The following is a 25,004-nucleotide window of genomic DNA, read 5'->3' on the forward strand; positions in this document are numbered from 1 at the left end:
TGGTTAGAGACATCCAGGGACTCTCAGTTCAGCATTGAGAGGCCCAGGGCCACCATTGCTTCCCTTACCTTACTCTGCCAGCCAGGCAGAGATGGGAACAACTACTTTAAAGGGATTTTGTTGTTGTTGATGATGATGATGATGATGATGATGATGTTGTTATCACTTTATATATTGTTAACCATGGGTACAATTTACAGCTGGGAGAGCCCCACCCCCTTTGGATATACAGCCTTAAGTTTTGACAAACTTATAAAGGCCCTGTCACGGTCACAATAAGGGTATAGGATTTCTCTAAGAGTCCCCTTAGACACCTGTGTGTTCAGGCTCCTCCTCCAGAACTTAGCTCCTAGCACCCACTTTTCTAACTTCTGTACCTATAACTCTGTCTTTTCCAGAACATCATATAAATAGAATCATGGTATACAGTCTTTATGGATGTCTTTGGATTAGTATTGAATTTTTAGATTTATCCATACTGTAGCATGCATAAGCAATTTGTCCTTTGATATTTATAAGTGGTGTTTCATATATGGACATACCACAATTCTCTGTCACTGATTGACAGTTGATGGACATGTGGGTCATTTTCAATTTGGGATATATATATTATTATATATAATTTTATATATTAATAGCATATATATATACATATATATATAAAATTGAAGTAGATCTGTGTTTTCATTTTTGTTGAGTAAATGCCTAGGAGTAAGACTGTTTATACATGGTGTATATAACTTTATTGCAAGACTGTCTGCCAGAATAACAGTATTATTTTCCATTCCAAACAGCAGTTTGAAAAGGTCTCCTAGTCACTCCACACCTTGTCAGCATGCAGTATTGTTACTTGGCTTTAAAGTCCTTGTAAAAGACTTGTAATTCTAGCCACTGTCACTCAATTTGCATTTTCCTAGTGACTAATGACACTGAAAATCTTACATGCCATTTATATATCTTATTAAGCAGCTGTTTGAATCTTTTGTCTTTTTTTAACATGGTTTTCTAACTCAACTGTGAGGCTTCCTTCTGTATTCAGACTCCTCTTGCAGTATATGCTTTCTGGCGATTTTCTCCAGGCCTGCAGCTTCTCTTTTCACTTCCCTGATAGTTTGTTTTTATTAATACAAGTTCCTATCTTTTATCAAAACTAATTGATCTTTCTTTTTTATCTTTTATCTTTTGTAATTTGTGTGTATGCGTGTGTGTGTGTGTGTGTGTGTGTATGTGTGAGAGAGAGAGAGAGAGAGAGAGAGAGAGAGAGAGAGAGAGAGAGAGAAATAGAAATCTGAGACATCTTTCCTCAACCCAAGGCCACAAACATTTAGAGCTTTTGATAATTTGATAATTAAGGTCTATTATCTACTGCAGTTAATTTTAGTATATGGTGTGGTTCGAGGTTCATTCTTTCACGTATGAATATCAAATTGACTAGTAGAGTCTTTGCCCTAAAAGAATGACTATCAGGCCAGCAAGTTAGCTCAGTAAGTGAAATGTTTGCCATGGAAGCCTGAGGATCTGAGTGCAGTCTCTGAAGCCTACAGTAGGAGAAAATCCACTCACAAAACTCTGACCCCAGTGCATGTGCTGTGGTATGCATGCTTGAGTGTGCGTGCACATACACACACACACACACACACACACACACACACACACACACACACCACACACACACACACAAATAATAACAACAACAACAACAATAATAATAATATAAGAATGAATGTCCTAAGGTTTGCTTGTCTGGTACATAGACAACACTTCGTATCACTCTGTTGGATCCTCAGATAAAATATCCCTTATCCCCACCACAAGCACTGAGAGACTATCTTCTGGGGCGGATCTGTCAGTTCATCTCTGGGACTTCCCAGCATAAAACTTACCGAAGCCATTTAATATTTAAACTCACTGCTTTTGAAGCAGGGTGAGCTCTGAGCTCCCTCTTTTGAAGGCTTGTTTCTGGCAGGTCAGATGGAGATCCTTGCTAAAGAGCCTAAAACTCTCTTCATGAGCCCCACAAGCAAGAATTCCCAAGCTGGGCAGCTCTGCCACTCAAAATAGAAACGACTGTGCACTGCCTCTGCATACGGAAATCTCTCTTTTGTTCCCAGTTTAAGAATTTGTGATGGCCTTGAACTTTCTGCCTGCATGGTCATCACCACACAGCCTTACTTATTCAGCAAGCTTTCTGGGGCTGCAGATTTACGTTGTGACCCTGGCTGGAAGAAAGGCTCATTCCTAAGGATTCACATGGGTGCTCATGAGAGGGGAGTACACTATTTCCAGGAGACATTATGTTGTATTTTCTCTAATGTGGGCTCTCGCCATTGTTTGCATAGGCAAGAAAAATTGCAAGAGAGAAAGGTTTATTAAAAACTTTTCAGGGCATACAGAGAAAAGGTCAATTTTGGGAGGTACCAATTTCCTCCTTTGTCCACAGATGTGAACTGGGGTTCCTCCACACAGGCTCTTTCCTATGTGAGTGCCTTAGACAATGCTCTGGAACTAACCACAGTGGAAGACCATGTGAAAAATTTCAGGTAAAGTTGCCTTTTGGGGTCCCCTGGTATGCCACATTAAAGTGGCTTTCCTTCAGAGGAGCCAAATTCACCAGAGTAGCTGCAAGTACCTTTGTGGGCCCATTTCAAACATGAATAGCAACGCTACCGTATTTCACGAGGGCAGAAGGCCCGCTTTCTTGGATATAATTCATGCTGTTACCAAGAACAGAAATGAACAGGTTTTCCCTTCTGTTTTGAGCTCTGTCCACCCAGAGTCACAGCTCCTCACACTGCTGTGTCTTTTTCCATGCCTGGAGACAGAAAGACCTGAAGGATGTGACTTCAGAGGAATATCTGCCAGAGGGATTGGTTTTATTTGCTTTCAATCTGAGGCTTTATGATTTAATGAATTCCCTTAGGAGAAGTAGCAATTTTAGGTCTTCATTAGTTATATATTATAATGGTGCCTCACAACACAGACTAGCAAGGAAGATAAATAAAATACTGATGAGAGAGGGAAGCTGGAGTGGAGACTTGGGGTGATGTAGTGCCCAAAAAAGAAAGGCAAGGGGAGCCCGAGACTATCCTTTCCCTACTTCGTTCTTTTGCTGTGATTAATTATATGAAACTATTAAGATGTCAAGATAGTTCAAGAATTCTGGTGGGAAATCTAGGAAATGATTAAGGAAGCGGTTGTTCCATTTTTCCTATTTTTCTTAACTTTCTCTTCTTTCTTTTGAGGGGTTCTGGGCTCACATGCTTCTTGCATTGGTCAGTTCTCATGTCTTCTTTACTTTCAGACCCCAATGCATTGTCTTAACGGGGGGACCTATGGCAAGACCTGCTCTCTTGGATATAACCCATGCCTTTACCAAGAACAGCGGCCTTGTATGCGAAGTTCTGCACCGCAATGGGAGTGCTGAATGACTCTGATCAGTGGCTCACCCTGATCAAGGGAAGTGCATCACCAAGGGAAGTGATCACCCAAGGGAAGTGCTCACCCAAGGGAAGTGATCACCCAAGGGAAGTGCTCACCCAAGGGAAGTGATCACCCAAGGGAAGTGATCACCCAAGGGAAGTGATCACCCAAGGGAAGTGATCACTCAAGAGAAGGGAAGTACTCACCCAAAAGAACTGTTCACCCCATGGAAGTGCTCACCTTGGGCTATTTTAGGTACCACAGAAGATACCAACAATAGGAAATTGACAGAATAGCTTGAACAAGAGTTCTCCTCCTTGATTCAGGACTAGCAGAAAAAGTAATCATGAATTTAAATGGATAGATGAAATTATTTCTGATTTCTTAGGAGGCCAACTGAAAGTGGTAAGTATTTTTAAGCAATGGCTTTTGAGTCAAGAAGAACTGAACTGTCTCAGAGATAAAAATGAAGGCATCTGGGTTAATAACTGTTTAAATCAAAAGAGTGGGAAGGACTAGACCAGAATACTCACTAGTCTACAGAAGCCAGCGAGAAGGAACCAGACATAACGGCCTTAAATAGCCACCCATGGAATGTAGATTAAATGTCTGGATAATTGTGATGACACTACATATACCTGGGGAATTAAGCTAAGCTTTCTGTGACTTTGACAGAGTTGAGAGACTTCCCTGCTGTTCAGGGATGTGTGCAGGATTGACAAGTGACTGGAGGTTTTCAGAGTAGATGCTAAAAAGTCAACAGTAATTATTTACCAATTCTCCAAATGGAGAGAAAGCATTGAAATTAGAATTAAAAAATACATCTAAATCCTCCATACTATCCTACCTCTGCGTGTACTCTCATTTCTCTCTCTCTCCTCTCCCTCTGTCCCATGCTCTCTCTGTGTCTCTCTCAGTTTAAATTTTTATCAATACATGTTTACACAACTACATACTTACATATTCTTCAAAGCATTTTCCCATTTTCTTATTTGATCTGCAAGCATGTAAGACACAGAAAACCAAGAAACTCTTATTTCTATTTTACTAACTGCGAAAATGAGACAGGAAAATTAAATCATGTACTGGGCCACCCTGACAAGAAAATGGCGATTGGGATGTCAGTGGAGGCCTCCCAGGGTGCCTCTTATTAGGCCAAGAAGACTGCTTGATCCCTGGGAGAGCTGTCACAATCAAAGACCACTATTTACACTTCCAGGATCTGCCAAGGAACGAGGGTGAGGAAGTTGAGACCAGAGGCAGACAACTCTGCAATGATGCAGTGAACTAATTCACCATATTGCATCCTGAGAAACACTCAAACATCTTTTAAACTTAGCAATATCCTAAATGCTATGAAAGTTGGCCCCATTCTCTTTCCTTTCTGTGTTTAGACGACAGTAACTCAAACAATATTACTAAATACAATTATCCAGTAGGGGGTGGAGAGAGCTACTGAATAGGGAAGATTGACAGGTTAAGTTATGGCCAACTGTGACTCCAGAGAATTTGTTAAAAACTTATCAAGAGCCTTTCTCTCTTATTATCAACTTTAGTGCCCTGGATTAGTGGATTTCATTTTGACCAATATAATATAGGAACCGGTTTTGATGGAATAAGCAGTTTGGGGTGTTTTTCTTCTCTAGCAATTTAGAGAAAATTTGGTTTAGCAAGCAATAAAATATCTTCAGGACTGAAGAAATGAACAAGAAATATCAACAGTCATATATTGGCAAGGGAGAAAAGGTCTTCCATAGAGACAAGAAACCCTGCTTTTAATTAACCCTTGATTCTCTAACTGCAAAAAGGACTACGGTCCTAGTAGACGTTTTTCATGTGAAGTAAGTGTGTGATCTGGTACTTTCACACATATGCTGGGCAACACTTCACATTACTGTGCTGATGTCTCCATGAAAGACCCATGAATCCTACTCCCCCATGCTGAAATTCTCTTGGGAACAGAAAACAGTTACTGCATCAATTAAAGACGTCCCGGTTAGTTACTTCTTGTGAACTCCTGAGGCTATGGATGCTGTCAGAATTTTTAGATGAAAGCTCAGTTGTCAATCATCTTTCCAAGGTAACAGATGGAAAGGGATGCAGGGGAGGCAGCCTACCACTGGAATTTTATTTCCCCAAAGTATACTGATGATAGTTAAGCCAGCCTTATGTAAATGTTAAGTAGCAATGATGGAAAGGGAACTACAATTTTGTTCTCAACTCTAAGAAGCTGGTTCCCCTGGGTCGCTGAAACTAACAGTCAAGTTCGGAATCACTGTTTTGGCACTTACTAGCTTTGATTCTCTTACACATATAGTTTAGTCTCTCTGAATGGGAAAAAAAATTACCTGTTTTAGGGTCATTGTGAGAAGTATACCTGCTTTCAAGCACTATTTTGTGTCTGTCAAATAGTGAATACTGAATTAACTTTATTTGTTGTTATTGGTAATGTTATTGATGTTATTACTGGGGGAATATGATAGTTGCTATTTTCATTCCTGAAATATGCGGTCTTCAACAAAACGCAGATACCTTCAAGTCCAGACGGTGGATTTGCTAGACCCCTATTCACCTAACTCATATTCAGCCACTGAAGCTCCCCCCTCCTCCCCCTCCCTCCCCTTATCTTTTTCTTATTCAGCCTCAAAATTTCAGATAAGAGACACTAAACTCTTCATGTCAGCGAGCCTCTATCAAGATGTTAATACAATACCGACACGATAAAATATAGGAAGAATGAAATGACCTAAGAATGGGCACTAGAGTATATGGTGAGATGGTTCGTGGCCCAAATCAGAAAAAGGGAGAAATTGGCCTTCTGGTAGTTCCAACCAGAGAAGCCAAGAAAGCAGTCATGAGACTCTCAACATATAGACACATAAGTTGATATATAAATACACACATTTTTCAAAGTTCCATTGTTCAAATTGAGGAATTAATTCATGTGCTCATGTTTGGGAATGCTGACTGAAGTTAATCTCAGTAATATATTACTTGGATGGTAAAACCCATTTTTGTAATAATGGCATATTTGAATACTGGTTAATTATGTTCCAGCATATCTCCCTTCCTGTTAGTTGGCTTTAGCCTTCTTACATTTGCATTAGAGTCTAGCTTCATATTAATAAGTATGCTACAAGGACATCATAATCCCTTTTAGCCAAAAGAGATTCTGTATGAAATATTTTTATGACTTTTCAGTATGGCAAATTCAGTCATTAAAATAAATCTCTCTGTCACAATTAATGTTTAATCCAGATCTTTGTAATACTAACAGACATATGTTAGACTATATTTCTTTAAGTAAGCGCCATTTTCCCCAGGAGCTTACAATCATTGCAGCTTGAACTCTGATGGTCTAACATCTTTCTCAGCTGTTGGTTGTTCTTCTATCTGATGGTTGTCATCAACATTAAATGATCTTCAACACAATATTCTTTCCTCCTCTTATAGTGGGTAAAGCCTTGAATGCCCAAGGAAGGGCTGGTAGTTAAAAATGCACTGACATTCTGGAGCCCCGAGTGAAACTTCCCCCATAATAGCATATCTTACTTAGGTCCCGGTCTTCTGGTTCAATAACCATCCTCCTGATGTTTCTACCTTTTCTATCTTCGTTGAAGGGTCTTGCTTTTTGACTAATGTAAGATGATTAAATTGTTTGGAATATTGATAACTTCTAGAACATATACTGGCAAACAGCTAACAATTCAAAGAAATTAACTCAATTTAGATAGAATAATAAAAAGGGAGGGGCCTCAAAGCTCAACTAGTGCTGTATGATAGAAATATAATATGTGCTGCATGTATAATTCAAAATCTTCTAGTTGTCAATTAAAAAGACGAAAAGATAGGTCAAGTTATTTTTAACAATTTCATTTGTTTAACTCAACTATGTCTAAAACGTTATTGCAGTGTGCAACCAGCGTAATGCTAATGAGATTGATTTTACATATATTTGTGTACTAAGACGTCCAAGATATCTCATATGAACTACATTTCAAATGCTCTATGGCAACCTGTGGAGAAGAGCTGTTATGCTGGGCAGTGATGACCCAGAAACTGCCTTATTTGTATAAATGTATTTGCCCTCGAGAAAGGACACCAGTAGTATCAGTGAATCAGTCCAGAGCCACATTTCAACCCAGCACTCTGACTCCCAACTCAGTGACAGTCCAGCAGCACCAGCGCAAACACAACATAGAATTCGGCCTGGGATTTCAGTGAAATTATGAACCTCCATTTACAGTGATAGAAGTCATCCAAACCAAATACAAATCCCTCTGTAGACTGGAGACAGTAGGTGGTTCATCTGTCCTGTCAAACTCAGAGGCAGTAATCAGAAACACCTCTTGAACTGCATTAAGACATGAGAAGAAGAGAACTAACTTGGACCTTTATGGAAGAAGAATTATTAGTTAGATGTTGGTTTTAAGAAGTAAACCTTGAGATTACAAGATGTTTCACCACCACCATGGCTGCCTCCCCTTCTCTTAGCTGGTCTCACTCCTCTTACATCATTGACACGCGTGATCTTTTGTTCCCACCAAAGTCAATGAATGAGGAGGAAGTGTTAACTTGTCCAATCATCGATGTATCAATGCAGAGAAAGAATGGTATGAAGGAATTCTTACTACACCAAGAAGCAGGGCTTAGGTCCGATAGGACTCAGTGTGTGTGAGACTTGGGGCAGAACTGGCAGTTCATCATGTGCTGGTTCCCAAGAGCTCTGTCTGTTTCTTGAAATCAGGATCTAACTGAGATTTCTTTGAGGTTCATAAACATGGCTCTCACTGTTGAATCACAGGTTGATTGTGAATTCATCCTGAGCCTCTTCAATCACATTCTGAGTGTTTTCCCTGTGTGCCACCACGCCCTCGGCCTTTCTTTCCATTCTGTATACGAGGCAGTTGTTTAAGTAGGTGTTATTAAGCCTGGATTTGGGGTTAAAAAATGAATCATGTGAGCAGCATAGGTCCTCTCCAAGGTTCTGGGCAAACCCCATTTAAAGAGGTACTTTTCCCTCAATCCCGTCTCTTCATTCAATGACGCTTAACTGGCTGGTTTTGTCACTTAGAAGACAAAAGTAGTGTGATGCATAACAGCGAGACTTCTAACTCATATTTCATTGCCTCATACAGGGACCTCGCAAGCTGTGTGTGAAAGAGATGAACAGCGGCATGGCTAAAAAACAGGCCTGGCTTATAAAGAACAAAATCAAAGCTTTTTATGCTGCAGTAGCAGCAGACTGCTTCAGAGATGGTGTCCGGAGTCTCCTTCAGGTAAGGCAGGCACTGAGGGAGGGAGCCCAGAGGCAGAAGAAGTGTCCAGTGGATGAAGCTCCTCAAACCAATGGCTGGAGTTAGGCCACTCACCAGGGAAGCATCAGAGATCAAGACAGGTGGTCAGGGAATGCATTTCAAATTCCTTGGGATAGGCAAAAGCCGAGGTTCTGTTCCATTTAACTAGGAACGATCCACTAGAAACAGAAAATGAGTCTGCCTTTGGCTACCAGCACCATTCTGCCCCCACACTCATTGAAATGCAAATTTGTTCTGGTGTGTGAGGACATTCAGGATCCTATTAAAACTTCAAACTCTTTGCGTCTTGTACAGCAGGTAGCAGTGGTCCAGGCAGTCGCTTTTTCTCTTTTTTCTTTTGCAAATGACGGGTGGGCAGCTGCTAGAGTCCACTAATAAATGCATGTGGATCGGGGCGGAAAATCTCTCTAGCCTTGGGAATTATTTCCAGAACATTAAATAAATGTGATCATCTCTACAGCTCCATGCTGGAGTCTGCAGTTTTCTGTCTCTCTCTCGTTCTTTCCTTTGCCCTTCCTTCTTCTACTTCCACAGTGATGGCAGAAACTTGTTCCCCAGTTCTCATCTCTGTAAAAGTACGAAAAAGAATAAGTTAAAACCATCCAAGAGACCCCCTGCATATAGCACTTGTGTTATTTCAAAATATTAACCCAGAGACCACAAACATGTTAGACGGCACACAGAGGGAGGCAACCAGTAGTCATTTGGCTCTGAACCTGCAGCGTTCCAACCTCTCCACATCCTGGATTCAGTGGATCAGCCTTTGCAGTCACAGCCTCTTTCCAGGAATTCTACAATAATAGCCTGTCTGGCAAGATGCCCCACTTGTGTAATGGTGGCATGACAGTTAGGGAGAAAACTAACCACTTTTTGATTAGGTGTGAGGCCTGCTCCACAGAAGGGAACTCATGACTTTTAGCGCAAACCTGGTCTAGAGCCTGTGAGTAGGGAGGTCATAGATCCTAGAGGGGAGACTTCTGTTCTTCTTTTACTAGACACGATGTTTATAGTCATGGATTAGTGCTGGTCCCACCTTCGTTGGAGAAGCTTCTTTTTGCAATGAGTGTTACTCAGTGTTGAGACTCACCACTAGTCGGGGTATGAAGAATAAATGATTGTGGAGTACTGGGCCCTAAGGGGTTATCAACATCATCCCCTCCAAGGCTCAGGAACATCACAGAAGAGGAGGACAAAGAACGCAAGGGTCAGGGCTGGGGCTGCCCCAAAACAGTGTCTTCTGGACATGACACGGGCATCACACCCATGAACTCACTACAACTGTGGTTACCTGCACAAGACCTATACGAAACTGGACCTGTAACCATTTCATCATGCGTAGAGGAGGGGACTCACGAGGCCTCACCCCTTACAGAGGGACTATGAGCAATTTACGGGTGCTGGGGGAGGGATGTCATTTTCTTCAGTGGTATATCCACGGATAAGTGGACTGTGTACCAGCTAATAACCCACATATATCCATGGCCGTGCAGCTGAGCACAGTTAAACTCAGTGGGCTAAGAAGAAGGCCATCAAAATAGGTGGTGGCTTTTTAGGGAAAAAGGCTTCGGCAGGAGGCAAGGAGTGGAGAGGGGGTGAGGAGGCATGAAAAAGCCCAGGGTGTAGCTGGAGGGCTTCTCTCCAGGTTCCCCAAGCCCCGCAGTCCCACAATCCACTTATAAAATAATCACTCAGACGCTTATATCACTTATAAACTGTATGGCCGTGGCAGGCTTCTTGCTAACTGCTCTTTTATCTTAAATTAACCCATTTCTATAAATCTATACCTTGCCACGTGGCTGGTGGCTTACCAGAGTCTCTACATGCTGCTTGTCCTGGCCGTGGCTGCAGTCTCTCTCCTCCTTCTTCCTGTTTCCCCAATTATCCTCTCTCTTTGTCCCGCCTATACTTCCTGCCTGGTCACTGGCCATCAGTGTTTTATTTACATAGAGTGATATCCACAGCACTTCCCCTTTCTTCTTTTTTTAAAAAGGAAGGTTTTAACTTTAACATGGTAAAATTACATATAACAAAACAATTACCAAGCAAGAATTATAGTTACAATATTAAAGAAGATGTCCTATCTATCTTATATTTGTGAGTTTAAGGTTTTATAGCTAACTTATCTTTTATCATAACTGAGGAAATTACGACTATCTAGTCTTCAACCACATCAAAGACCTGAGAAGGAACATAATGGTACCTGAGAAATGGTAGATGGATGCAAGCAACTTTCGGGAATCTTGCAAGAGTAGACCAAGACAGCTGGCAGCCTGGACAGTCACCTAATGTTTCTCAGCATTGTTGGTGCATTCAAATTGGCTACAGGCCTAGAGTATCTGACAGACCATTTTTAGAAGCAGGAATTTTAAGAGACCATCTTACCCTGTCTTGGCAGAGTACAGTGGTCGCTTTCCTTGTGTCCCGCTTGTCCAGAAAGGACAGCATTGCATTTGTACTGTCAGCCATCAAAGCAAGGGCAGTTCTTTGCCCAGTAGGCCATTTTGTGCCAAAAAGACAAACTTCCAAATGGAAATGTCTTAGAAGCCCAACATTCTCTCGGGATCAAATTGGTGCAGCCAGGAGCAATTGTGTCTCACGTCAACAGAATTCTAAGTTATTTAAATGCCATATTCTCCAGGTCTATGAAGTATTTGAAGATTACCTATCTATCTGAAATATATCTATGTATACCTAGAAGACTTAACTAACATGGCTACAGATATGATTATCATAGATGACTAATTATTAATCTATTTTTTAATTATCCATTACAATTTTAAATGAGTTATATAAACATAATACCTCAAACAAGAATAGAAATATATATATATATATATATAATATATATATATATATATATACAGTATAACAAAATTAACTTTAAGTTTGTATCAATGAACTAAAATTTATACCAATGTAAAACATTTTAAACATAAACTAAAATCTATACCAATGTAAAACATTTTAAACAAGTTGTTCTTTAAAAGTAGGTTCATTAATCTACCCTTTTATCTTATCATCTCCATATCCTCCTATATATCATATCCCCTTTTGTTTTTTAGAAAGAGATCACATTTATAATCAACCTGTTTTAAATAAAAATATTGGTTTTTCTCTGTCCCACACCAGAGGGCTCTTCTGATTTGGGATACAAGAATCACTTAACCATTTTTTTTTTTTTAAAGCAATATGTCTGGGTTTAGAGGGGAGTGAGCCAATTCCACCTCTAAAGCCAGCTTGGTATATTTGGGAATTTGGGCGTAGCATCTCTTACTACTTCCTGCTGGAGGGGGGCGCTGTATCTTATGGGGACGCAAAGAAAATTTTAGACCTATGGGGTAGTCCGTGAGGCTGTATTGTGTGAACCAGTTGCCTTGAAACCGATCTGGATGTTGGATCATCTGGGCCATGGTGTCATCGGAGTCCTTTCAGGGGGTCTTGGCTGGTGAAACCTGATGTATCTTAATCTGGAACAAGTCCACAGCCTCTGGCTTTCTGTGGAAACAAAAGCAGAACCTCTTTTCCAAAGTAACATATCCTTATATCCAAATTTTGAAGTCAAGGTACCTTTAAAATATACATTTTGGCATAACTCAACAGCTTTTGTAATCAAATGTTTTTCTTTAGTTATGAATATCAAAGAGAACATAATCCAGATTTTCTGTGTGGTAGCCATCTTTATGTGGCTTATGTTTTATATTACCTTGAGCCTTGAGCCTATTGCTTTAAACTGTACCATTGTAAGCCTGAAATGGCGCTGTGGCTGCTGGCTCCGCCCACTTCAGCTTCCCAACATGGCAGTGGTACGTTTTCCGCCAGCTCTGGGAGTCATCAAGTCTCAGAAATAGTGGGTCTAAGCTTTTATCAAAGCAGCGTGTAGCCCAGAAACCTTTTTTTTTTTTTTTTTTTTTTTTTAAATACTAGTAAAGACTAAATCTACCACACAGCTTAATTTGCCGCTGGCAGATGCCTCATTTCTGCCATACTGCCGGTCAAACGCACCCGCCAGGAACCCGCCAGTGTCCAAACTTGCGTTTTGTCGCATCTAGCTGCCCCTATAAGACAAGAAGTAGGAACCTGGTTTTGGCTCTGTTTAGAATTGGTTATTAAATATTCTCAGGTTTAAGGTGGAAACTCGAGCCGTTGGGCGCCATTTGTAGCTGGAGGGCTTCTCTCCAGGTTCCCCAAGCCCCGCAGTCCCACAATCCACTTATAAAATAATCACTCAGATGCTTATATCACTTATAAACTGTATGGCCGTGGCAGGCTTCTTGCTAACTGCTCTTTTATCTTAAATTAACCCATTTCTATAAATCTATACCTTGCCACGTGGCTGGTGGCTTACCAGAGTCTCTACATGCTGCTTGTCCTGGCCGTGGCTGCAGTCTCTCTCCTCCTTCTTCCTGTTTCCCCAATTCTCCTCTCTCTTTGTTCCGCCTATACTTCCTGCCTGGTCACTGGCCATCAGTGTTTTATTTACATAGAGTGATATCCACAGCACCAGGGTTCAGCAGAGACATGAATAAATTTGTCTAATTTTTTTAAGATAATAAAAGAGTCATGAAAAAAGAAAGTAAAGAAATATACAAATAAATGTAAAAAAAATGAACATACAGATTCACATGATGCATATATCAAGTATGTGGATGGTCAAGCTCATGCTAGTCATCTCTGATTGTGCCTATGTCCTTCTACTCATGACTGTGTCCTCTAGAATGGCTGGTGCTGGCCATTTCCTTAGCATCTTCATGACCCAGGTGACCTTCCTTCACTAGCAGCTCTCTTTATCTTTACCTGTCAATGTCCAGTTAAACTTGAAGAATCAGAATAAATAAATGCCACCTCTCCATGAAGCTGTGAGCCGTCCGCTGAAGAACAAGTCTCCCTAGTGCCTCCTCTGCTGTGTTTATTCTTGTGTTACACCTGTTTGTGTGTATCTTGTCTCCTCTACATTATCCCAAGCTCCTATCGCAAGTGCCTCAGACGTCACTTTGCAATTAGTACGGACTTGGTAATATTACCACATTAAATCTGATTAACTAGAAGCCATATCCTGTCATCTAAAAATGACTGAAACTTTTTGTATGAAATATAGTTGCTAAGGACACACACTATCATGCAAGAGCATTCTGTTAGGGAAGCAGAGCTCAGTCATTCTTCAGCAAATAATATAAGGAAGTTTTCAATGGTCCTGGTATACAGAGATCTCCAAAACATGGATTTTATTGTTGATGGCATTTTGGACATCACAGGTGGAAATGAGTTCTGAACCTCTAAGTTATAACATGCACATTGACAGTTAAGCCAACCCTTACTTGATTTTAAATTATTGAACCATTTTAATGAGTGTGTCAGAAGTAATGCAAATGACTGCTAATTTAGCAAAGCTACATTCCTGTCATCTAAAATCCATTTATGGCTGAGATGATTTAGAACTGATCTTCCTATTTTATGCTTGGGTACGGGCATGAAGGACATACATTAAGATGTAATCTAATCTTCAGAACATTACTTTAGTGCTCTTTGACATCATTTTTCATTTGCAGTAGTATTTTACCGGCATGGTGAGGATTGCTCATGTGTTTATGTCCTCTGTTTAGGCCTCAGGCTTGGGGAGAATGAAGCCAAACACTCTAGTGATTGGATATAAAAAAAACTGGAGGAAAGCTCCCTTGTCAGAGATTGAGAACTACGTGGGAATCATCCAGTAAGTGATGGCTTTCAGGACGAGCCCTTGTTTATAATGTACTAACAAGGGCAGCCTACAACCTATTCGCACAAAGCTCTCTTATATCAGATTCAGTTGCTGGAGAAGGACACATTCTCCTGCTCCTGTAAATTCTTCACCAAAGTGGTAAAATAAAACCCCACACCACCAATAAGAAGTGGAAGGAGGAGTTGGAGTATCAGAGGAGGTGGGGTGGGGTGATATTGGAGTCAAGAAAAGGCAAATGTTAAGGTATATAGATCACCCAGGTATATAATGTAAGGCATAACCTAAAAGTCTGTTTACTAGATTGAAGGCAAAGGACAGGTAGATGGGGAGGAAATTCTCTCTGAAAACTTTTGGAATCCTGCATTGGCTGTAATGCCAACAAACTGGGTGGAGAAAGAAACACAAACAGAGATAAGATATAGTCTTATATATCTATCTTATATAACATATAAGATGTAAGAACTGTGTACATGCCCACAGTCTGGTATTTGATGTAGTATTCCTGTGATCAGCCTCCCTATCATCCCAAACATTCAATTCCAAGGATCAAAATGATTGAGCTTAGTTACATCAAACTGAGGAAGGCCCTGGCTTTTATAACACATTAGCAACTGGTCTTCTTGGTAGTCAAATTCAATATTAACTAAGGTGATCCAAGCTTGCACTAGTATAAAACTGAATAATTCCACCACCAAAGAGAAAGCAGGAGGAAGGGAGGCACCCACTGTTGACGCTGAGCTACAATTCCAATCATATAGTGTCTTCTTACCAGACTCCTTTGAGTAAAAGGTTTTAAATGTCTGTACACAAGTATGGTTGATTTCCCTTAAAATATGTTTTACTGTTGATGGCGACTTAGACATCTAACACATATCTTATTGTGCCCAAATCAAAGTGGACAGGCTAGATTGTCCATAGAAGGCTCTACTATAAAGACCTACCTTGCCTTTCTAGCTCCTAGAAGCTCCCCATGAGTGGATGTGGCTGGTGACCCTCTTTCTCCATCTCCAATCCAGCAACAGCTGCATCACACAGACCTCTTCTGTCTCTCAACTTCGTTTTCAAGCCCCCTTGTCACTATATCTGGCCCAGGCAGATGTTGTAGGAAACGCTCCCCACCTCAAAGCTCTTGACCTAGTCATATATGCAAAGTCCCTTTTGTCTTGTGAGGAAATATATTCATAGGCTTGGGGAATTAAGATGTCCTTTAAAGCCCATCAATCTTCCCATAAAAGAATCAATATCTTTTTTGTGAAACTAATTGTCTAGTTTTTCATAATCAAGTTTAAATAGAATCAAGATTTGTTTATATAGAGTTCTGTGTTAAAATACACCTATTTTGCAAAGTGAAGATGATTTACATTTTGAATTTTGAGTGGAACTTCTTCATATCATTCTGTGAAAGTTCAGGTTGACTTCTTATTGGAAGCTTGTTGCTTATGGTGGACCATCACAGACTACATCAATGATACTGTGGAGGGTGGCCCGACCAGTCAATCACAGACTACAGTGATGCTGCAGAGGGTGGCCTGACCATAAAGAATTCTGGGTCTCAATTCTGCAGATGAGCCAACAAGGGACCTTCCAGAGGGAAACACTTAGTTAACACAAATAAGTGATAGGCTTGCTTTCAGATTTATAACGTGTACAACAGGAGCTGAGATAAACCAAAGAGCTTCTCCTTCTTGTCTATAGCCAAATCTCCTTAGGCTGAGGCAGATAAGGCATTAGAGCCTCCACAAGTACACAGGATTTCCAGGGGAAAGCACTGCTCTGTGCAGTGCCTGTAACAAAAGTTCCTAGAAGAAACTGGAAACCGTTCTGTTTGCTTGTTGATAGGGTTTCAACTGTGTAGGCCTGGCTGTCTGGAAGTCACTATGTAGAGCACATTGACCTCAAACTCAGAGACCCACCTGTCTGTGCCTCCCAACTGCTATACTGCAGATGTTTAAAACCATGAACTTGGTGTCCATTGTCACTGGAGATGTCTTCCCAGTGGCAGAGAAGGAAGGCTGATAATTTCAAAAGATTTTTGCAATCTATAAATGTTTCATTCTAAATATATCAGATTGTTTTGATCTAATAATAGATTAATTAAAGTATGTAGAGAGAACCTATACAAAAATATTTAGCTGGTGCAACTATTAGAACAAATCAGCTTCATAGTGAATCATCCATTTACCTCTACCCAGAATTTACTTTTAAAGGCACAAAGGAAGAAAAAACAAATCCCAAGAGGACACCAGCTCTTAGCTGTATTCTAAAGTGAATTTTAATGCTTCGTGATATCAAAATACTAGAGACAAGTTTACTATTTTCCCCTGTGTGAAGGTTAAAGAAAACTCTGGAAACACTTAACAGGTTGCTTCCCCTTTCAGCGATGCCTTTGACTTTGAGATCGGTGTGGTGATCGTCAGAATCAGCCAGGGGTTTGACATTTCTCCAGTTCTCCAGGTGCAAGGTAAGTATTGTCCTTATCCACTCAACAGATGGTGAATTGTTCTAGGTCATGGGCTCAGAACAGTGCTCAGCGTGGACAAACTGATTCTCCCTCAGTGTATATGTACACTCCACGTGTGCTTTCCCATGGCTAACACACGTGGTCTTTGTCCTTGTAATTAGAGCTGTACACTAACTGAGGGTAGCCAATGATTTTTCTTATTGTAATACCACAAAGCCAACATTGAGGTAAATGAACACCTTCAGTAAAGTAGCCTGCCAAATTAATTTCTACAAGATGTTTCAGAAAATGAAGAACTTTCCCCCAAGGAGAAGCATGTATTTTGCTTTCAGGTGACAGAGAACTGGTTTGTAGCTGACATGGAAATGAACTTGAATGAGTCATGTCTGTGAACCACTAAGTAACACACAGGCAGAGACACTTATTCTGATCAGTACCTGTTGCTTCACTATACAGAATTTGGTAGAGTTGTTTAGTCTTCGAATTTAAACATATCCTCTTGGTATAGGAAGTAAGGAGAGCCAATGAGAAGAGTTTCTGAAAGATTTGGAGAGAACACAAGTCATTCTCTTCAGCTGAGCTTCTTTACTGAGTCCTCTAATGACATCAAGACAAGGGAATATTTTGGGATGCCTATTGTATAGCATGCAGAGTGCAGGTAAAGATATTGGTATTAATGATAATATGATATTAATAAGCCTGGTTTCTACACTTAAGAAACTAGCACTATAGTAGGGAAATGGATATTAGTGTGATCATTGTGTATGAATAAGAAATTATGGTAAAGAAGGAGCATCTAATTCCAAAGAAGCTTTCTGGAAGAAATATGGTTCGAAGTTGGGGTGGTTTGAAAGAAAATGGCCACCAAAGGGAATGGCACTATTAGAAGGTGTGGTCTTATTGGAGGAAGTGTGTCACTGTGGGGGCGGACTTTGAGGTCTCTTTTACTCAAGCTTCCTTCCGTGTGGCTGTCAGTTGACTTCTTATTGCCTGCAAGGTATAGGATTCTCAGCTATTTCTCCAGTCCCATGTCTGCCTGTCTGCTGCCATGCTCCGGTCCCCATCATGATAATAATGGACTGAACCTCTGAAACTGTAAGCAAGCCGTCTTCAATTAAATGTTTTCATTTATAAGAGTTGCCATGGTCATGGTGTCTCCTCACAGAAATAAGAACCCTAAGACAGAGGTCTAGTGGATGAGTAGAAGTTAAGTAAGCACTGTTGAGGGACAGAAGAGTAAAGATACTTGAGAACAAACATCTCTTCCCAGAGGTGAGCATGAAGAAAGACTAAGATGAGGAACAGGAATGGGTGGGTGGGTATACAGCCAGAGCAGATCAGTACCACTGAAGGGGAAAGTATAAAACAGGCAATGTTGAGGGTTTCCCAAGCTGCTTCTGCCATATTCAAAGGGTGGATTGTAGTCTGCCACCAATGAGAACCCTCAGAAGAGCATAAGTCATGGTATAATGGTCAAACTTGGCTTATAAAGTCCATACTATTTCAGTCACTTGGGGTATGACTCAAAGAAGCACAGGATGGAGAAAGGGATGTCACTTTTTCTCTCATATGTGAAATCTAGGTTTAAGTATACATACATATGCATACATATATGTGACATGAAAGCAGAATGGGGTATATTTGGAGAGAGAAAGGGGACCAGTGAGAGGGGATAGGACAGACAGCAGAAGGTAATCTCGGGGTGGGGGAATAAATATGAGCAAGACACAATAATATATGTATGAAAATATCAAAAGAAACCCACTATTTTATAGGCTAAGGAGTTAACTTTTAGAATTCAAGGGTGGAGAGATTCATACAAACATTCTAGGACTGAGTATTGATGATTCTAATTTGCTTTAAAATATTCCAATAGGAAAAAGACTGTAAAAATGTGTACTTGAGAAAGATTTCTACAATAATGGAAGCTAGAGCAGATGACAGCCCAAGCTTGGAAAGTTCCTTCAGGGATGAAGAGAGAAAGGCAGAGTGGAGAAGTACTTGGGGGGGGGGCGGGAATAAAGAGCAGCATTGGAGGTTGATTGAGTATCTAAGATGCAGGACAGGGAGCTGTGAAGAAAAAATACCTTGGTTGGCTGAGTGCTGAGGCTAGTGAAGGAGATGGGAAGTGTAAGAAAAGGTTTAAACCTTAAGGAGAGATGTCTATCTCAACTCTAAGGCAGTGAGAAATCCTCTTGGAAGTGTTCAGGAGGTAGTCAATAGTCTTAATCTACCCACATCTCAGATCCAGATTTAGATGCTGTCGACTAAACTGTGCCTCACAAACCACCAAATTCATATGCCAAAGTCCTAACCTTAGTGCCTCAGATTAGAACTGTCTGCAAAGATCGTCTTTAGGGATGTAATTAAGGTAAAATAGAGTCACACTGATGGACCACAATTCAACTGTTTTAGTGTTCTTACAAAAAGAAAATAGGACACAGAGCTAGGAATTCCCATGTGGGAAGCACTGCCCTCAGACTAGGCCAAGTGGCCTTGGGATCATTATCTCAGTTAACACCTTGATACTGGAATTCTCATTCCCAGAACTGTGAGAAACAAGTTTCTATTGCTCAGATCTATTTAATGCATGGTGGGTTGTGGCTATTCCCAGTAAATGAAGGTGGGAAATCATTGTAGATAAGGTGGAAATGGAAACTACAAGTATACAAATACAGCCCAAGAAAGCAGCTATGAAGGATGCAGAAAGGGACCAGGTGACTTGTGTCAAAGGAGTCATAGGAATAATCAACATTGTCAGGGACCGCAGACAAGCTCAGTCAGAGTGAATGAAATATAACTAACATGACACAGGTCTTTGTACTGAAAGCAGTTCCTCCAGAATTATAGGGTTGAAATCCTTGTTCAGGTCTTGTTTGGGCAGCTATATTGTTGGGGTGTCATGGGAGAAACTTCCCTGCCATTTCTAGGAGACACACTCCCGCCACAGATTTCCTGATGCTCTGACTCTGACAATCATTATGCCCCCTCTTCCAAGATGGTTCCCTGAGCCTTGGATGAAGAAGTTGTGTTGTGGCTGTATCCACTGGGGCTGGACACCCCGATCATTTGTTCTCTGCATTTTCATCCGTTGTGGATTTCTGTAATTCTCCCCATCTATTATAAAGAGAAGCTTCTCATATGAGGGATGAAGACCACACTTAAGGATGCAAGTACAAGCCCTTAAGATGCAGTTAAGGATTATGCTGGCTTAGTGAAGTAACAGTAGTAGGTTCTCCTCTAAGATCCATGACTTAATTAGTCCAGGGTAGTTGGCCAGGTTTCCAGCACTGGGCATGACTTCCCTCTTGTTGAGAGGGTCTTATGTCCAATTAGACGGCTGTTGGTTACTACCAAAACGTGAGTGCCACTATTGCATCTTTAGGGCTATCTTACCATTGCAGCCACTGTTGTACTTCATGGGCATCACAGCTGTATAGGACGATTGACTGCTTCCCTCCCATGGAAACTTGCTTAGTACCTTCTAGTACAATGAAAGCTAGTCCTTGGGGAGAAGGTTTTCTGGTCAGATCCAACTCAGATCCTCCAAGTCCTGCATCCAATCTATTTCGATTTTTTTTTTTTTTTTAATTCTGGCTTCAGTACTGTTGTTTTCTATCTAAAAATGAGAACGAAAAAATATAATTTGTATTTACATTAGGCATTTGTTTTGTGTATTGTGTTAGTCCCTTCAAGCTGATATGTGTGATGTAGCTGAAAGACATCACCTCTACTTCTTACTGTTCCAGGCACCAAAATGCACCATCGGTTTATTTCTGAGAAGCAATATAGCCACTAGATTCTGTAATGTGTCTCAAAGAAGCCTGGCACTGAACTATAGCTCCTTTAATTTTCCCAAAGAACAAGTACTATTCAGATCAACTTTGATGTTTGAAGTATTTCTGCTTCTTAGCCAAGAAAGGGAAAATACAGTTGGATGCTGACAAAATAATTTTAAGTACCAACTATCTAGGTAATCAGAAATGCAATGTCACACAAATATACAGAGAACATGTGAAAAAAAAACATAATGATAGAAATTAGCTTGATGCCACAGCTCCATGCTTTGTTATGAAGCTCCAGCAATTTATGGCATGAGCCTTATATTAGATTTTTGGATTAGAAGAAACAAACTTGCAGTTTATTATATTATACTGTAATATAGGGCTTAATAAGAGCCTGATAAATCTTCAGTATTGCATTACAGTGTGTTAATGATTATCATCATAGCTTTCCCAACATGGGCCCCGCAGTGTCATCACAGATTATAATTTAAGGGAAACATTAGCAATTCAGAGCCCATATACTGCAGTTATTAAAGCAGTGAGTAGAAATCAGCTTTCTAGGTAATTTACCAGCTAATGACAATCGTTTCTGTACTATGTCACAGACTCATATGAGAATAACTTTTTGTTTAAATAAGATTGATGCTCATAACATTCTTGTTCACCACAGCAACTCACCCGATACTGATGACTAATACTTCCTCTTAATAAATTAATTTATTGCCTGACAACACACACAAAAAAAATATGGCATTTCATGTTTTTTTTCACATCCCAGAGGTATTTAGCAAGTTTGTCAATTATAACAAAGAATCCAGATTGCTCTGGTAGTAAACAAAGTGATAGAGTGTGATTCGCAATTGGGTACCCTGTGTAAGTACTGCACGATTTATGACCCGCTCAGAGCACGGTGATACTGCTGTGTCTGATCGAGTGGCTTAGCAAAATAAAGACAGATGGCCTAGCAGTAAATAATTGCTTGATTGGAAGGCGAGGCTGCGGGACTGCTTCCTGCCTTCCATCCAGCTTGACTTCACCTGGGGATCCGCAACTGATTCATCTAAGCGTTTGTGGCTTCAAGTTGATGGACCAAGGAGAGAGTTATAATTTAATAATGAATAAAGAAAAAAAGAGAGGCTGTAAAATGGAAGGGGAATATGACTGCCCTCTGGCTTTCTCTGCTCCTCCTTCTGCTGGCCTTAAGAGTCAAAGCAGATGGTGAATTATCAGCCCCTAAATGGCATCTTTAAAAAAAAAAAAAAAAAAAAGGCATTAGAACACGAGGCCATTTTGGCAATAAATGAATTTCAAAATGTAGTCTCTCTGATCGGTTACCCTGTGGTCAGTTTATGAAGCACTTAGGGAAAGTGGTAACCACTGTGCGAAGCAGTTTGGGTATCTGAGCTCACTAGAATTGTTTTGGGGTATGCAGGAAGAAAGTTATTCAAACCCTACTCTCAGCTGACAACCTAAAGGTCATCTACTTTCACCATTATAGCCTTGAGATTCTCTCAAAATCTATAAAAGCGAAGGGCAGACAGATATCATAATCAGGTCACTGAAGAGTGATAAAGAGCAAAGTTCTCAACCTGTGGGTCTTGACCCCCTTTCACAGGGGTTGCCTAAGACCATTGGAAAACACAGAGATTTATATTGCCATTCATAACAGTAGCAAAATTACAGTTATGAAATAGCAACGAAAATAATTTTATGGTTGTGGGTCACCACAACATGAGGAACTGTATTAAAGGGCCAGCGGCAGCATTAGGAAGATTGAGAACCACTGGTAAAGGGTGTGGTGGATTACATTCCTGTAATCCCAGCACTGACAAAACTGAAGCAAGAAAATCAGGAGTTGAAAGCCAGCTTAGGCTACACAGTGATCAAGAGGCTAGCAGAGGCTACAGAAGACTCAAAGACAGTGGTGCCGTGGGCTGATGTTAGAACTGGAAGCAGAAGACCTGTGTTCCTAGCTATATGATCTTGGACAAATCCCTTGAACTGTCCAAGTTTCCTTTATAACAAAATGAGGACTAAAACATCTCTCCCTGCACACCAGCCTCCAAAGCATGTGAAGACTCTGTCATTCCTGAATATTCAAAGTGTAGTTGTAGCTGAACCCAGGAGCACAGGCCTGTAATCCCAGCACTAAGGGTGAAGAGGTAGAGATTCAAGACAGCCTCAGCTATATGAAGACTTCTAGGCTAGAGAAGAAGACTAACCCTGTTTTTTTTGTTTTGTTTTGTTTTTTTTAAAAGACAGTAGTGATGTTGGTGGCTCTGGTATAGAATAAGTAATCTTTAATGTCAACCTCATGGCTCCCCTGAATCGCCCCCTCTTTGTGACTATGATTACTTTTGCAACTCAGCTGGCCAGTCTCCCTCTTAAACGTCTTGGCAAAGTCTACTCTCCCTTTCCGGTGCCAACCAAGGTATGCAGTGCACCAGACATAATCTAAACCCAGATTATCCGAGGGGCACTTCTGCTTCACCCTGCAATGTGAGAGCTGCAGTGTGGGGTCTTCATCACCTCCTGCAGAGTAAACGATGAGGAGTCATCGCTGATGAAGACTTGCAAGCCCACTGTGCAGCCGAGATGGTGCCACCTGTGGCCCTGAGACCCAAGACCACTAAGCAAGCTGATTTTAGCCTTCAGAACAGATCTGACCAGCCCGTCTGCTCTACAAGGGAGCTAATGAATTTGAAGCATAGGAACTGGCTCCTGGGCCTGGGGTTCTGCAGTTTGCTTGTCCTGGATGGGCTGTGGTGGAACAAACTGCTGGAATCACTTGGGGTGTGCTCAGCCAGATGCCTCCTTTATGAAAGAGGATTTAAACTATCTTTGTCCAAGCAGAGCACCATTAGTAGCTGAACACAGGGTGTGCTAGAGCCTGTCAGAGAAAGAAAAGTGAGCCGCCCCCTCCTCTGGGCAGTCCTTACAGTTGCCTCCAAGTAATTCACAGCCAACCTCCTGGAAGAGAATGTCCCAGCTGGAACTCTGAGGCAGCCTCCCATACAACCCAGGTCTTTAGAGCCCTCACTAAAATGATATGTTCCAGAACCATCATTGGGGGTGTGGTTTGGCTTGGCACCCTGTGCCTGCAAATGTTTTAGTTCATCTGACGAAGAGGCTGGCAGTTAATAGAAACAATGTAAAGTAATCATAAGTAGCCGCAAGGTCTTCATGCTGGGAAACACAGAGACTGACAGCCAAACTGACCTCTTTGTACTTGAGTCCTGTCCTTGCCCAATGAGAGTCACGCAAATGATTTCACTTTTGTGAGCCGTGGTTTCTTCAGCTACAAAATGAAGAAAATCGTAGTAACCATCTCTGAGCTGTTCATCAAGGAATAAACACAGCACCCAGAGAGTGTGCAATAAATGGTGTTCAAACAACTCCTGGCCTTCTCAAGATAGCTAGTTTGCTTTGCCTGAGAAGATCCATTACCAAAAGGAGCATAAATACCCTGCCTAATGAATACATTGCTGCTCTGTTCTTCCTGAAGCTCCAAGGCACACTGTTGTTTATTCTGCTTATGAAGCTCCTAGGGTGGAAAAGGACAATGTTCTGATTTCCCATTCCACAGGAGGTCTGAGACATGGCAGCAATGACTGAAGTCACAGGAAGCCGGCTGCTGAGCTCCTCTGGGTTGTGGCCCCCACTGCAATGTAAATTGCCCTCACCTTTGAATATCAGGGCAGGCACAGACCAGCCTGATCTCTAATACCATCAGGCTCGTTCCCAGCCTTCCTAGGGCCGCTCCTCATGAGAACCTTTGATGCTTTGGGGAGATCACATGGCTGATTTGACTCTAAATCTCATGCCACTGGCAGAAGATTAATTGCTAAGACCTGGAGAGGGGCCAGGTGGTTCTGTGTCGCTGGACAGATTTAGTTAAGGCAGAATTGTCCCTTCACAGATAGATAAGGCAATGGCTTCTGAGGGTTGACATTTACAGAAGCCCTGGCAGGGTTTTGTAACACTGAATCTGGGTTTTCTGCCCTCTCTCTCCCTGGAGCGGGGCTTATTTCCCAAGGCTGACTTCTCAGCAGGCAATGAGATTTAGAAAATCTGATGGAAGTTTGAGAATATGCCTGTTAGTGCAGCATAACCTCCCACTTGCTAAGGTCAAGGAGAGATTATATATTGTATTATGCTATATCGAGAGATGGGGAAGGAGGGGACAGAGAGAGAGAGAGAGAGAGAGAGAGAGAGAGAGAGAGAGAGAGAGAGAGAGAGAGGAGATCAGCTGAGAATTTACAACACTATCAGAACCCAGAAAAGCTAAAAGGCAGCCAGATGCA

At 41.2% G+C, this 25,004-nt stretch overlaps 1 protein-coding gene across 1 annotated transcript in view; it reads left to right on the forward strand.

Moving 5' to 3' along the window:
- The window catches only part of Slc12a1 (solute carrier family 12 member 1), an 88,020-nt gene that overhangs the window by 45,331 nt on the left and 17,685 nt on the right, over positions 1-25,004 (forward strand). The window contains exons 16-20 of the mRNA XM_028858266.2: positions 2,441-2,540; positions 3,302-3,389; positions 8,559-8,699; positions 14,339-14,445; positions 16,833-16,915. Of these exons, the coding sequence (XP_028714099.1) occupies positions 2,441-2,540; positions 3,302-3,389; positions 8,559-8,699; positions 14,339-14,445; positions 16,833-16,915 (519 nt within the window). The remainder of the gene's footprint in view (positions 1-2,440; positions 2,541-3,301; positions 3,390-8,558; positions 8,700-14,338; positions 14,446-16,832; positions 16,916-25,004) is intronic.

This window comes from Peromyscus leucopus, chromosome 4 (genome assembly GCF_004664715.2).
Source record: "Peromyscus leucopus breed LL Stock chromosome 4, UCI_PerLeu_2.1, whole genome shotgun sequence".
In the NCBI taxonomy this organism is placed as follows: Eukaryota; Metazoa; Chordata; class Mammalia; order Rodentia; family Cricetidae; genus Peromyscus; species Peromyscus leucopus.